Raw genomic sequence first — 14,830 nt, 5'->3', positions numbered from 1 at the left:
AGGATTAGACTGATGGCGATTGGCGCAAGGAAAAATAAGGAGGGGTGGAGGGGTCAGGGCGACCAGTCGATGGATGCGTAGATTGCAAACGAGACTGGGTTACTCCCTAGTTTTAATCTGATATCGAATTATTTTCCCATGTTCGTTTCGATTGGTGGAGGAGGGAACTGGGGCCTGTGCACTCAAGGGGTGCGTGGACATACAGATTCCTAATTCATCATTGCCCTGACTGTTGGCTGTAGGAATAGTATCACCACCGTCATGTTGCTGTATATAAACCCCTTCTGCTTTCGAGTCTTCAGTGACTCGTATCATTCTCCGAATTGCATGTATTTGGTTTGAACTTCTTTTGGCCTCGATCTATCTGTATACTCCTTCATCATGTCACAATATCAGTTTGACTCCGATTGGTCTACTCTTGAGGGGTGGAGGGACAGCAACGATACCTTGCTCGAAGAATCTCAGACTCGGCCCAATGTCGTCGCTGATCCGGCTCGCATGTCCATATGCCATGACAGAAGCTCGCAAGGATTGGATTCGTTGTTGTTCAGTTCTACTCCTCAATCATTCCCAGCATCGATGTATGCTGGCTATACCGTGCCCTCTGCTGTTTCCCAAGCTGACTCGGCGAATTTGGGATGCCTCGCCATGGACACGCTTCCGACTTACACTTCCAACTTTGAGGGCCGGACAGCTGCCTTCTGGTCGGGCCATGTCAATTACCATGCTCCAATCCAGTCACCTCCAGTCTCTTCTGGCATCGGCCCGCTTGTTCAAGGACCACATGTTCCATCAGCAGGTGTAAACGCGGCCTCCGATGACCGATACTTTGGCCGTCGACCCTCTGATACGGTGTAAGCCTCTTTGCCTGTCCTCATACCACCAGCAATTAATATTGATATATCCGCAGTAATGCGGCCCATGACCCAGCTGCCATCAGATGCCAATGGAAGGGCTGCCCGTACGCTGGTGTCTTTTCTCGCAAAGCCGAGCTAGAGCGACATGTCAAGACACAGCACATCTTTCCCAATCTTTCGAGTGTCCTACGGTGGACTGCGGAAGGCTGTTCAACCGAGAAGACAATATGAAAGAACACTTGCGTAGAGCTCATTTGCAGTCAAACAACTAGCTCCACAGGACTTTCTGAACTGAATAGATCGATGTCCTTGAGATCATGGCGTTACTTCTTGAGTCTGAGGTTCGGGCTCGGGCTCGGGCTCGGGCTCGCAAGGCACTCTGAGAGGTGAAGAACACGGTCGAGTCCCGTCACAAAGGGCGAATGCGACACTGTTTGGGCAAGCAGCGGGTTAGCAACCAACGACTCTCTCGAGCAGTTCGACTAGACTGCCCTTGGAGTGGCAGCTTACTGACCTTTTGCAATTTTCATACTCGACGCATACTGTTTTATAGTGGAGGTTACTGGATTCCCAAGCATGCTATAATGGTGAACTGGAATCTTAGAAGCACAAATGGGACATGTAATTCTGGTGATTTGTGTTGAACCTAAGTCGGCTGGTCTTATGGGTATAGTGATTCAGGATATCTATTCTCTAGAGATTTCAGAAATAGAGGAAACAAAACTAAACTATTAGGCAGATTTTCTTTGTTTGCTTTAGGGATCATCATGACTCCAACCTCAAGAAATTCCCAAGTTGAGGTTTCACAGCAGCAGGCATATAAAGAAAATCCCCTAAATATCAGGCTACTTGCATGACTTCATCCTACTTTCTTTGATGAAGCTAGTATAAGCCAAAGATAATTAATTCACTGGCTCAGTTTAAGGCAGACATATCCTGGAATAATTAGTTTCTGTATGTTCTAACTAGTTAGCCATCCTATTCCTTTCTTCACTGGTGTAACTTTTTTACCAGAAAAGTAAAGTCTTTATATCACCATCCTTATAATATTCACGATCATACTTTCTAACTATTCACAACCATTCTTTTCAGATCCTCTCCTCACAGGTATAAATACCCCCTCATGATCGATCGTCCCCTTTCTTCTTTCCTCTCCTCTCCTCATCACCACCTACCTCTCTTACTTCCACTCCCACTCCATCAATCTCATCTACATCCACTCAAACATCACAACCAACCACTTCAACACAATGAAGTTCCTCGACCTTCTTAGCCTCTCTTTCCTCCTCGCTGTCGCCAGCGCAGCAGCCGTCCCAGACGTCGAGGGCACCACCACCAACGACGCGGCCTCCACTCTCAATAACATCAACGACAAACTCGACCACTGCGGCCAGCTCTGCTTCAACAACCAGGAGTGCAGCGGTAAATGCTCCAAGTGCGACAAGAAGTCTCTCACCTGCAAGGCTTAGGTTTGTTTCGTTCATTGACGACACGGGCTTGCGCTAATGGATTGTTGTGCAGACGGACGTTGCAATCATCGATCTCATACACTTGGTATGAATTGATTCTTCCTCGCGATGGTGAGTTCATATTTCTGTCTTGAGAAAAGCTGCATACTTATGGGATTTTCATAGACGGCTTTCGCTTCGTCTTTGGTTCTCTTCCTTTGGATCTTGGCGGATCTTATCGACTGGTTGTTGGGGATTCGATATGACTGAATGACGGCATGATGTGGCTTGACCTTGATGGTTGAGGCCTGCGGATAGGCTCTAGATAGTCAATTCGATTGCTTTGTCGTTCGATTGTTGATTGCAAATGTGTAATTTTGCGCTCTGTAGTGGTAACTGCCATGGGATTGCCTGACGAGGTTACGCTGTAGTTTTTTGAGGCCATAGTGCACGATGTGATACTTTCTCTTAAGATTAGTTTTCGAATCTCTTGACAGATTGACCATAGAGAAGAAAAGACTCATTAGAGATCATCACCATCACTTATATACATTCACTGATGATCCAGACTGGCGTGGCCCTAAAAGTGGAGCTGGTCAATCTGCAGTGGAGCCAAGCAAGCTTGCCGACCAACGACCTCGCGATCCACAAAACGAAGATTAGCAGATCAAAAAGAAAATTTCCTCTTCACCAATTTGAAATGGACAAGAGCAAAAAGAGAAGCCGAACGCGGGGGTCGAACCCGCAACCTTGAGATTAAGAGTCTCACGCTCTACCGATTGAGCTAGCCCGGCTGGCTTCTTGTAGACCTGGCTACAGTATTAAACCAAAGACTATGTTCTCTTACGGCGAGTTTCGACAAGACAGTCGCAGCAGTCGTAATTGTCACCTGACGCTCTAAAGGTCTATGCGAGAGGTCTCTTCCTCCATTTAGCAGATCCAATCCGTTAGAGTCGTTGTGTGAGACATCGTCAGGTATGGTCGAATGTACCGAGTCGCCAAGTGGTGGTAGATATAAATAGAGAGCCGGACGTTCTAATGTATCTTTTCATATGATCCATTGGGCGAGAATGACTGAACCACTGATGCAAACTTGCGATGTTTCGCGATCTCCGCGCCTAGATCAAGGCGAATCGCGCCATGTCGGCGAGAATTGCAGCCAGCGATAATGAGAATATTCGTTGCAATGGCAATCCTTCCGAGAATCAACTATAGAATGTCAACGCTCAGTTCAAACATAGTTTCGAAGAATCCAGAAGCCTAGAATACGGATTCCAGTCAGCAAGCAGCCAGAACTGGCCATCCGTTGCCGAGACTTGAGCTCGTGTTGGACGCTTATCCTGTCAGATTGTGGCTGAAGCCTGATAAACAGGGAAGAGAAGTACGAAGAAGCCACATCTCACAGACTCGAGACTGTGGCTTGAGGCTGAACACTAACAATAGTCTCGAGTGTCAGAAGTTGAAATGATGAAAGAGGAAGATTGAGGCTGAGAGCCTGAGGCAGTGCGGCCCCTGAGGCTCGAGCGCACCATCGCGATGATCCCCCCGACCAGCAAGGAACGGAACTCCCATTCGATGGCATATTCTGAAACCCAAATAGCACAACTATACATGATCAAAGATGAGAGGCATGGTATAGGCTACCGGTATAATGGTCTGAAACCGTACCGCGTCTCAGGAATTGTATGCGACCAAGATAGCGGCTGCACAGCGTCAACATATCGTCGGGCGGGCAAAGGAAGACGAATAATTCCAAGTTAACAAGATCTAAGAGCATATAGCGAGATATTGTTGTAGATGGGTCGGCGATAATCCTATGGTCACAATGATTGACCAGAATGATAGTCAATGATGATAGTGGTGACGCCTGAGGGAAACGGCGTCGCTCTAAGGGGGGATGAGGCGTAGGAAGTAGGAATACGAGGGTGTCAAGCCACAGTTGAACAGGACACTTTGCAGTGTGCACATCCCAGCTGAAAATCGGTCATTCCCCTGTTGCGATTCTGACTCGAATCCTCCCGAGTCCCGAAGAGGTAACCGATAAGGATCGCTATGAGTAAACCAGGTCCGTGGACATCTCTCTAAAGTGGTTAGATGCACTGCAAGCTGCAACCGTCTGCATGTCACTTGTACCCTTTTGTGCAGCATCCACACCACATGGAGTCATAAATTATGACAGATGACGGACTAGATCTCTAGTTGGCATGGAGAAGGACGATGATGGAGACATCCCTGAGGGTCTCAAAGGAGGGATTGACCGCCAGTTAAGGCATCCAGGCCAATCACAAGGCCAGAAATGAACCAACAACCAGAAACTGTGGCCGACAGTGTTGCAGGAGTCGCCCTTTTCCTTGTCAGGATTGAAAAACAGAGGCTAAAAGCACTGCCTGCATGCACCAGCCACAGCAGACTGGCCATTCGCAGCGTTTTGTGGGAGCCTGAGGACTCCATCGAGTCACCCGCCCCAGGCAAACACCGGGCACTAAGAGTGGAACGGGAATAGCATCATCTGCCAGGCTGCCGTGCACACCCTCCCGCTCTCGACCCTCCCTCAGTCCCACAGGCCACAAGGCGTTTTTCTGATCCTCTGCTTGTGACCAATGCCGTCATTCTATCTTTGGTGCGATCGACCCGTTTCTATTAGTCGCAATTCTATACTCTGTTTTTGATTATGGATGCCTTCTCTTCCAGGTGACTATATATCACCTCAATCTCCCTCTTCTCATCCGATATTTTTTTTGTCTGTCATTACCTCAAGCATCGCTTTACTTTAGCATTCTATAATATCTTCTGCCGTCTATCAACTGCTATCAGTTCTTTAGCGCTTCCCTGAATCGCATCTGCCGTCTACCAGCAAGAGAGCTCCAGGCCATCAATCAACCGCACACCCTTGGTTCACCTAGAGCCGTCACAGTGTCGCCCTACGACTCGTCGCGTCGTCTCTTTCGCCCACCGCCGCTCTTCTCGTCCCTCCGTGATCGAATCCTCATCAGAAGAACCTCAACCCGCAGAGCTGTCCGCCCTCGCCGGTCATACACCATGCCCGCCTTGATCGAGAGCCCCGAGCCCGTCGCGCCCGTGCTGCGCGTCCGCGAGCTCGAAGACGATGAGGAGTACGTCATGACCGCATTCGAGCGCCATGCCAGCCACTGCTCGCAATGTGCGGACCCCCTGCGCGTCCACCAGGAGGACCGTACCCTCTGTGACCGTGGTCGCCAGTACGCCATCGACGTGGCCGAGTACCTCTACAGTGAGAACGGCAAGGCCAAGTCCGTCATCGACCGCGAGTTGAGCCAGCCCACACTAGTCAAGATCCCCCGGGACTGCGTCGCTGTCCGGGGCCTCCTCCTCGCAATCGAGGATGGCCTGCGTCTGCAGCGCAAGGAGCAGGAGAAGGCTCAGAGTCAGACCCGGGTCGCGGCCCCTATCATCAGCTACGATCGCACATACCCAATTGCGCCTCGCCGGGCAAACACACAGCAACCCATTGCTGTCAACGAGATCATTGAGCGCGAGCCCCGCGCCCTCAAGAGTCGCCGTGTGATCATCTACCCGTCTCCACGTGGATCGCCGTCCCGTGGCTCCCTGTACGACTCGGATGCGGCAGACCGCATTGAGCGCTTCAAGGAATCTTCTTCGCGCATCTATCGACCAACTGGATACTATCGTTGAATTATCATTGACTGTCTTCTGAATTCGCTTTCAATAACAACAATGCCCCAAATCCTCTGTGCCATGCCAGATACGAAGACGAGACACGGACGCTTCGAGTCCGGCGTCGCTGAGCGCCAGACCCGGCAGTGCCGACTCGCTCTCACTGGCACAGATTCCTTTCTACCTGCTTGTGTTGGCATCCATCAAGCTTGCAATGCCTTTCCGTGATCGGCTTTTCCATATCTTGACTTGGAATTCTGCGAAGCTGTTTTGAACTGCCCTACGCTTTGGTCCTCGATTCTCTACAAGAACGAAACTTGATGAGCTTTTGCTATGAAAGCCAGCAAATCATGAAAAAAAGAAGGAAAACAGAAAACTGAGGATGTATCCTCCCTACATTTTCCTGTCACCGTTCCAGGACTCGCAGGGACGACCTGCAAATCCTATGACTCAGACTTGAGCTCCTGCAAGCTGTCTTCATTAAGTCATTCCATTCGTTCGCACTGTCCGTCTCAGATGCAAGCCATTACTTTATGGCAATGATCATTGGACATGTACTTAATCTGTTTCCTTTGTACTGAATGCAAGCGAATTAGCTCTGCACCTACTTCCATCATCCAATAAAGTAAAGTAGACTTTCTGATAATTTTTGAAGATTAGTACCTAGATCAAAGTGTGAGTCATTAAGATCAGGGAATTTACTGGTGGGTATGGCCATGCATGCTGCCACCCATGCATGTATAGTACTTGTTACTTACCCCGCTGGGATTGAGTATGGCAGTGCAACAGCTTACTTCCCTTTACACTACATATGCATATGCAGAGTACCACAACCTTATTATGTGAGATGATGAGTCCATCATGATCCATGGGGCCCGAAACTGTATTGAAGTGCAGGTTTTATCCCACCCAGGGACACACAGGACATCATCACAGATTCACAGTGGAAGTAGATGCCTCAGGCTTTATTAGTTATATCATGCAAAGGATGAGCATGCACACCGTGCACAGTTGAGTCAAAACCAGAAAGTCTTCTGAAGAGGCCTGCAGAGGTAAATTCGATCACTAGATACCTCAAATTCGACAGATATCTCCCACGTTGTAATACCCCTGCTGCATCAGAGAAGATGTATCTCGACAAGCTATCGGTCATCTTTATCCTCAAAAATTGAGAAGTCGACGAGTTCTGGAACTCTGGTCAGGGATCATTGCATCGTTCGTCTGAGGATCGCGCGCCAATACTCATTCACCTTAAGACTTGAACAGTTGATTAACAAGTAGCAGGCAAATAGTTATCTCTTGAGGATTGATCAGGAAAATAAACCAGTGGATGCATACCCCAAACGATGATTTTAGAGCCATGGTTTCTTGGAGTCTGGAGCACATGGGTTCCCTGTACGTGCAAGACGTCAATGTGATTCCTTCATTTATGTAGGTACAGACAGCTGCCCACCACTTCAACACCAGTCCACCACTGACAAAATCTCCCACAACGCAAAATTTCGCCAACGATGGGGAAGCTCAAAGCCCTTATCTGTGGACGCAGGACTGCAGACTCTAATCCAGGATCATCAGATACAGAGATACCAGAGAAAAGTCCAGATATGCCAAAAACTCCTTCAACTGAGGGTGTAGAGATCCTCAGAACCAAATTTTCCCCTCATGATAGGATCGCGGGGTTTTTCGGCATGCAATTCAACACCACTTCACCAGAGAAGATATGGCGTGCTGATGTAATGGAGATGCCAGATTTCCTAAGTAGGTTCTCTGAATTTACTATTTGCTTCCTCATGAATACTAATATGCCTAGGCAACGTGATTGACGCGCTTGGGTTTGTGCAATTCAAGACATCGTTTCCGACTCGCCTCTGGACAGTCGAAGGACCTTTGCAGACGCACAGATGAAGGTCCTCCTGACTTCAGCTATTGCACTGGAAGCGGGGATGACAGTAGTTCCATTTGAAGAGTTCTATGAAAAGGAGCTCCCGATCATACTACGCCCTAAAGTCGGTCTAATGGTCGACGTGCAATACCATGGCAGACCTCGGAGGCTAAAGATTCGCGCTTCTTACACTATCTGGCATGGTGACGAGAAAGATGCAGGGGTAAGCATCGTCATATTTCAAACTGAGCGTGGCTATCGGGGAACTGTAGACGGCCCCTGTCTCGCATATATGGGTAAGCAGCATACTGGACTTGGCTGTTAAACTAGAGACTAATAAGAGATGATAGGAGCAATACACAGTGCCCGAAAGGCCATCCACCAAGATGCATGCATCTACGGCATTGCTACGGATGGTAGAGACTGGACTTTTATCCGGGTTGATAATGAGTCAAAGGTAATCCAATTCAAAAGACTGTTCTCGTCCCAGCTAACGATGAAGTAACAGGTTTTATTTGAATACAATAATACTTTAGACCAAGTGTATACAACTCTAAGAACCATGGTGCGTCATGCAATGCACTTGGCGTCGCAGAGAGTGGCTGCATCGACCACCGAAAAATTGCCTTCCTCTATTCGATTCTATGATCCCTACAAGAAGTTGCCGCCTGAGGTGAACTTTGATACTGATACAGAGTTTGAGTGAATAGTTTCTGAAGTGTTTTATGAGATCTTGGCTACTATCCTGTTCTTGTCGTTCTGTGAAACTATTCCCATCTTTATACTTTTTCTCTCTCATCCAACACTTAGAAGCTCTGTGGTTCATAAAACAGTCAGTGTTTATCCATTAGCTCAGGCTTCAGAGAAGCCACATGCTGTATAGCTTACCTGTGAGCTTTTGTTATTGCCCATGATGGATATAGGCAATCTCAACAGCGGTTGATCAAGGGGCCAATACAGATAATTTACCTCACCTACTTTCTTGGTAAAAGTAACAAGCATACAAATATGTATAACTATGTTGTTGTGGGATTTGGATGCCTTTAACACTAATCATATTGATTTATTTAACTATTTTAGGTAGGCCAACGAGCTCTATACTTGGCTTCAACCTGCGCTATAATCCAAGCAAAAGCTCTCCACTAGCAAATCCCAGCTGTTCATTATTATTCATATTTACACGAGAATCAGAGTTTATTTTTGCTTTTCCTTTCAATGTTTGCTATGATTGGCACGTCTTAACCACCCCGGCAGCGAGGTAGCTGGTAGCCTCACCAAGTCAGCATATCACACTAGCCATGCACCTCCACTTCTTGGTCGAAATCGAATTGTCAGCTCTGGCCGAGTCATGCACCCTGAGCACAGTTCATAACAGCACATAATGTACACACTGGAGCTTCAATCTGAGAGAGGGCAAAATAGTAACTGCAAGCCATAACCCAATCCAATCCAATGGCTCAGCAACCATCCCGTCACACCCTGGAATGGATCAAGCAGCAACACGCCGAAGCGGGGGGAGCCGCACGAAAAGCACGTAAACCAAGGACCAAACTACGAAACTCGCTGGACGACCTTCTGCAAAATGATCCAGTCGCATCCGACAGAATCCCGGAGCGGATTCCATTGCCCGAATCTCGTGATGGATCATCCACGGCCAGTGACCCTGGAGAACGAGATAGGAATGCAGCGAAACCTTCACTGGAGGTGATTGATCGCGACGACACCTTCGTACTGCCATCGTCTATTCCATTGCCGCCATCGCCGCCGCCATCACCAAGACAACAGCCAGCACAACGGCAGGCGGCCAAAGAGCCGAGAAGGGAACAACCCCCGCCGCGTCAACCCTACAGTCGGGTTCTGGACCGCGCAGCAGACGTATTCGACCACATCAAGTACGGCAACGTCCGCAAGACGCCTCGCGTGGAGAATACCTCCATCACGCTGTACGAGTACTACGACGACAACACAGTGTCGAGGGTGGAGATTGAGCACGCGGAATCGATCTCCCCCTTTCGCGACACGCGGGAGGGCTTGAAAGGGCGCGTCTTTATTGTCGAGGACCTGTCGGAGAGTACTATCCATGCCTTGGGCGAGGCGTTCGGAATCACTCCCGAGTTCTTCGAGGAGCACCTGTTGAACTCTGGGTACGGTGGCGCGCAGTATGATGACCCGCCGGCGCGGTCATGGAAGACGGCTGGTCTGGACAAGTCGTATGTGTCGATCCAGTGGTTTCGGCCCATGTATCGTCGTCCACCGTTATTTTCCAACCGCGACCGGGAAGACCTGCTTGATTTGGACGGTGATGGGTTGGAGTACATCTCCGGCAGCTCGAGTATTAGTCTCAAAGCGGAGACGAATATATTTCGCTCCGAGTGGGATTTGCGCGTTGATCCGCGCGGGACGGCGAATGAGACGAGGGAGTTTGGGTTGGTGGAACGGGCGTCGATTTGGAGGAGGAATGCTGAGAATATGGACTATGAGAATGGTGCGCGACTACCTCGACTGGAAGGTTGACATCTGGAAAGACTGACCGGATTGTAGTTGTCGTGTTGCTTGATCCTCTACCGACGATTAGCATCAGCCATGATTTCACACTCCAGATCCCAAAGGTCACTGTGGACGATCGAAGTGACCATGATGAGCATGGTACTGGAAATCATGACGAAACGGGAACTCGACCAGTCCTGATAATTGAGGGTGATGATGCCGTCGAGGCGTTTGCGATTCCAATCGAAAACCCACGGCGGGAGACGACAACACGTCCGGTATTGGACTGGCTGCTCAGACGACGCAGACCAGAAGTGGATAATAGGAAGGTGAAGTTGAAGACAAGCTTCCAGGTTCTGGTCAAGCAGATGGCTCCTCGAAAGACCATTACAATTGATCTCGAGAAGGCCTTTCTGACAGGCGATTCCCTGGACACTCTCCAGGATGAACTCAACGAGACTAGGTCCACTCGGCAGACAATTCATGATCTCGTAGACGGACAGACAACGCCCGTTAGCCTACTAGATACGCTGTTCGAGATCATTGGTCAAGACACCTCGACTTTGCTCCAGGTGCTCAACCAGATCTTGAACGACATGGAGGTCGATATCCTTGACGACACGAAGATGGAAGACCGACTGGCATTGTGGCGTCAGCTCATCAGTAAAGCTGAGCGAGAGCTCTTGGAACTTAAAACCTCTACCAAGAGCTTTCTGGCCTTTTTTGGCATCACACCCCCAGCCGATACATTTCCGGCAACCGCAGACGACACCCCCGATATCATACGAAACGTGTCAGATCTCTTCGAGGAAATCAACCAGATGCTCACCAGACTCCGGCATGCGTCTTCATCCTTGACATCCAATATGGGTCTCCTGGACAGTCGACGCTCCATCGACGAGGCGCACGCCGTGACGCGCCTCACCGAGCTGGCGTTTATCTTCATTCCGCTATCGTTTTCAACATCTGTGTTTGGGATGCAGATCGAGCCATTCAAAGACTCGGCTCCTCTGTGGAACTTCTTCGTTGTCGCAATCACCGTTACAATGTTCGCGTACCTGATGCGGCTCACGATGCGCAGTCAATGGCTGGGGAATCTGAAACAGAGTGTGAAGCTGGATGTCAGACGATACGCGGAGCAACGCGGGCTTCCAGTGCAGGTGCGGTCTCTGTCGATGCTGTTACTCTTACAATGGTTCGGAAGCACACTCAAGCGGGGCATCAGAGCAACCTGGGCATGGATAGGCAGGAATGGTCGCAAGGCTGGGATCGAGCTGTGGAAGGTGGTCGGATTCCCCATCAGTTTCACGCTGCTTGTCGGCATTGTTGCAGTCGCACCTATCGCCGTGCTCTGGACTCGGGATATAGACCGAGGTGTGCAGGGCACAGTTACCCTCGTGATCATACTTGCCCTCCTCGGCCTTGTGGGCGTACCATACTGGCGAAGGTCCGATCCCGACTTTCGCTATGCTTTCCCGAGACTCGTTATGCACCTGCTGAGGCGGATTCCCCCAACAACCCGCTTGTTGCTTCTCTGGGCCGTTGGAATAGCAGCCTTCGTCGCAATCCCGCTCGCACTGATATGGACGCGTCCACTGGCGTCGGGTATTAAGGCCGGCTTGACTGCGGCCATCCTGGTTGTTTTGGTCACGGGCATTGGGTTTCTTGGGATGAGATTCGTTTATTCTCGGGCTACAGTTTTTCGGGGCGGAAGCGACACTTCCTATCATTCCTATGCGACATCCGTCTCTGCAGAGCCAGTCGTACAGCCTACGAGCACGCGCCCTTTGCGTACGTATAATCTTTGATAGCCCGGGAAACATCCCGTATTATACCTATAGTGCTCTTGTTCTCATTCCTCAGACCAAACACAAAGCAACCATTCAAAAGACCTACTCGTCATCAGACAACATCGTAATAATGCGAATACTCAAGATCATAACCAGCAATGCCAGCGCAACAATCCCCAAGCAGACCACAGCCGCCCACCCGAGAATCATCGCCGCCGTGCCAACATGGCTCTCGATGGCCCCATATGTGAGACTCTCGGACATGGTCCCCGCAGCACTACTATTGACATGCTGCCAGAGAATGGAGACCAGTCCGAATATAAACCCCAGCGTACTCAACCCCAGAGCAGCCTGCGACACCGCCCGAGAAGGGAAAGGCTTGACCTCGCGCTCCGAGCCCTCCTCGTCGATTTCCTCGTGCCATCCCGGAAACGTCGACAAGAGAATAAAGCAAAGGAAGGTCAGGACGACCGCGATGAATCTGTTCTTCATTAATCCATACGTGTAGACAATACGACATGACACAACTTACATCAACCCATCAAAAACAATCGTCTCTTTGAAATTCTTCACAATCCAAAGCAGATTCAGCGGATCGGCCGTGGCAGTGTCGTTGCTGCCCTGCACTCCCTCCGCCTTGACCATGCTGGCCAGCGCCGCAGCACTACCGGAGCAGAAGCGCGCCCCGTCGCTCAGGGTCAAGCAGAGACCCATGTACCCCGCGCGCACTTCCCGGATCATGCTCCGGCGGGACTGCGACACATTGTAGACTTTTTCTGCAATGCCGGGGTTGACCAGCACGGGGTCGCTTGGGCTCTGGGTGCTGGTGTTTTTGTACTGGAGGGAGACCAGATAGACATTGCTCAGGCCGTTGGAGGAGGTGCATCCGGCGAGAAGGATGGCTGATGATTGTGAGCACTGCGTTTAACAGGGGGTGAAAATGAAATAATAGAATGAAGAGAACAAGCACACTGTGTATATGTCTTACATAGGAGGATAATTGTGATTGAACAGACAATCATTATAATATGGTGGTACCCGATCATGGGAATCCACCCTGTAGCTGGCTGTCAGCTTGAACCCCGCATATCAGGATGACATTGTGATGAGGTCTCATACTGTAGAGGCCGACTCGAAATCTCATATTGTTGGGAAAGCTCAGTTGATGTACAGCAGATAAGTATGTCTCATATATTCAATCAATCAGTGAATAGAGGGATAAGTAGATAGTGAGAAATCCTCTTCAACTAATACGGCGGACTATTTGTACAAAAAGGACACATTGAAATTTTACAATCTTTACATACACCCACGCCATAGGCAGGGAACACCACACACCCACAATAGTGATATCGAATACTAATACTATATACTAAGAATTTCGAATACTTAGTAGGGATATCGAATACTACCTATATAGTAGGGATATCGAATACTATATAGTAAGGATATCGAATGCCATAGTATCAATATCGAATACCATATAGTATCGATATTGAATACTATAGACTAAGGATATCGAATTCCCATATAGTAGGGATATTGAATACTATAGTATCGATGTCGAATTCTCATATAGTAAGGATATCGAATACTACCTATATAGTAGGGATATTGAATACCATAGTAGGGATATTGAATACTATAGTATTGATGTTGAATTCTCATATACTAAGGATTTCAAATACTTAGTAAAGGAATGAAGGTTTGATTCTTCTAATCTATCTATCTAACCTTATATTTATAGATAGGAAAGCAATATTAGTAAGGATAGTAGAAAACTCTGTAAAATCTCTGTAAATAGCATGTTAAAACCATAGTAGAATCTATATGATCTGATTGGTCAAACCAGAAATTGGCAATTAGAATATCCTCAATATCTGAGTGTACCGATATCATACCACTATGAGAAGATATGGTTGACAGAACCCCACCATAGGTACTGCGTGTTTAAAATATATATATTGATATCCCTACTATATAGCATTCAATATCCCTACTAAGTATTTGAAATCATTAGTATATAGCATTCGATATCCTTAGTATATGGTATTTGATATCCTTACTATAGTATTCAATATCCCTACTATATAGTATTCAATATCCTTACTATATGAGAATTCGACATTGATACTATAGTATTCGATATCCCTACTATATAGGTAGTATTCGATATCCTTAGTCTATAGTATTCAAGATCGATACTATGGTATTCGATATCCCTACTATATGGGAATTCGATATCCTTAGTCTATAGTATTCAATATCAATACTATATGGTATTTGACATCGATACTATAGTATTCGATATCCCTACTATATAGTATTTGATATCCTTAAAGAGGTACTATATAAGTATATATGTGTTGATATAACTTACTGCTTACCTGTTTTAGATGATTTGCTTATTCTTCCCTTCTCACTTATTCTTTCTATATTACTTTAACCTTCCCTTTATAGCATTAGATCTCACTACTCTAGAAGGATCTAACCTCTTACCCCTAATATTAGTATATGTAGATATCATTAGATAGCCCCTATTCTAGTAGTATAAAAGATCCATCAGATAGCCTATAGTTAGAAAGAATTTGTCACACCCTGGGATCCGTCTCTGCTGTTCTTCTGCTAGTCAACTACTTTGGGAAGAGGTGATATAGTCCCTGGACTATATCCGATACTTGCCTGGGCCTACCGACCAGGTAGCCTAGTGAT

At 47.9% G+C, this 14,830-nt stretch overlaps 5 protein-coding genes across 5 annotated transcripts; 4 read left to right on the top strand and 1 right to left on the bottom strand.

The window, feature by feature from the left end:
- Positions 1 to 381: 381 nt before the first annotated feature.
- CDV56_102220 (uncharacterized protein) lies at positions 382 to 1,088 on the top strand (the record flags this gene model as incomplete). The annotated part of the gene is made up of 2 exons (XM_026755839.1): positions 382 to 854; positions 911 to 1,088. 2 exons carry the CDS (start codon positions 382 to 384, stop codon positions 1,086 to 1,088), a joined length of 651 nt encoding a protein of 216 aa, XP_026611196.1.
- Positions 1,089 to 2,107: 1,019 nt separating this feature from the next.
- CDV56_101552 (uncharacterized protein) lies at positions 2,108 to 5,977 on the top strand (the record flags this gene model as incomplete). The annotated part of the gene is made up of 2 exons (XM_026755171.1): positions 2,108 to 2,304; positions 5,128 to 5,977. The coding sequence occupies 2 exons, from the start codon at positions 2,108 to 2,110 to the stop codon at positions 5,975 to 5,977; spliced, it is 1,047 nt and encodes a 348-aa protein (XP_026611195.1).
- Positions 5,978 to 7,860: 1,883 nt separating this feature from the next.
- CDV56_101155 (uncharacterized protein) lies at positions 7,861 to 8,547 on the top strand (the record flags this gene model as incomplete). Its single annotated transcript, XM_026754774.1, has 3 exons — positions 7,861 to 8,137; positions 8,192 to 8,298; positions 8,350 to 8,547. The coding sequence occupies 3 exons, from the start codon at positions 7,861 to 7,863 to the stop codon at positions 8,545 to 8,547; spliced, it is 582 nt and encodes a 193-aa protein (XP_026611194.1).
- A 746-nt stretch (positions 8,548 to 9,293) lies between these two features.
- On the top strand, positions 9,294 to 12,136 carry CDV56_100591 (uncharacterized protein; the record flags this gene model as incomplete). The annotated part of the gene is made up of 2 exons (XM_026754210.1): positions 9,294 to 10,326; positions 10,383 to 12,136. The coding sequence occupies 2 exons, from the start codon at positions 9,294 to 9,296 to the stop codon at positions 12,134 to 12,136; spliced, it is 2,787 nt and encodes a 928-aa protein (XP_026611193.1).
- An 84-nt stretch (positions 12,137 to 12,220) lies between these two features.
- CDV56_100467 (Fig1 domain-containing protein) lies at positions 12,221 to 13,020 on the bottom strand (the record flags this gene model as incomplete). The annotated part of the gene is made up of 2 exons (XM_026754086.1): positions 12,221 to 12,599; positions 12,651 to 13,020. Coding segments are annotated over 2 exons (749 nt in total), but the record flags the coding sequence as incomplete, so codon positions are not given.
- Between the last annotated feature and the right edge of the window lie 1,810 nt (positions 13,021 to 14,830).

Source organism: Aspergillus thermomutatus, assembly GCF_002237265.1.
Source record: "Aspergillus thermomutatus strain HMR AF 39 chromosome Unknown NODE_244, whole genome shotgun sequence".
Classification (NCBI taxonomy): domain Eukaryota; kingdom Fungi; phylum Ascomycota; class Eurotiomycetes; order Eurotiales; family Aspergillaceae; genus Aspergillus; species Aspergillus thermomutatus.
This window is presented reverse-complemented; position numbering and strand designations above follow the sequence as displayed.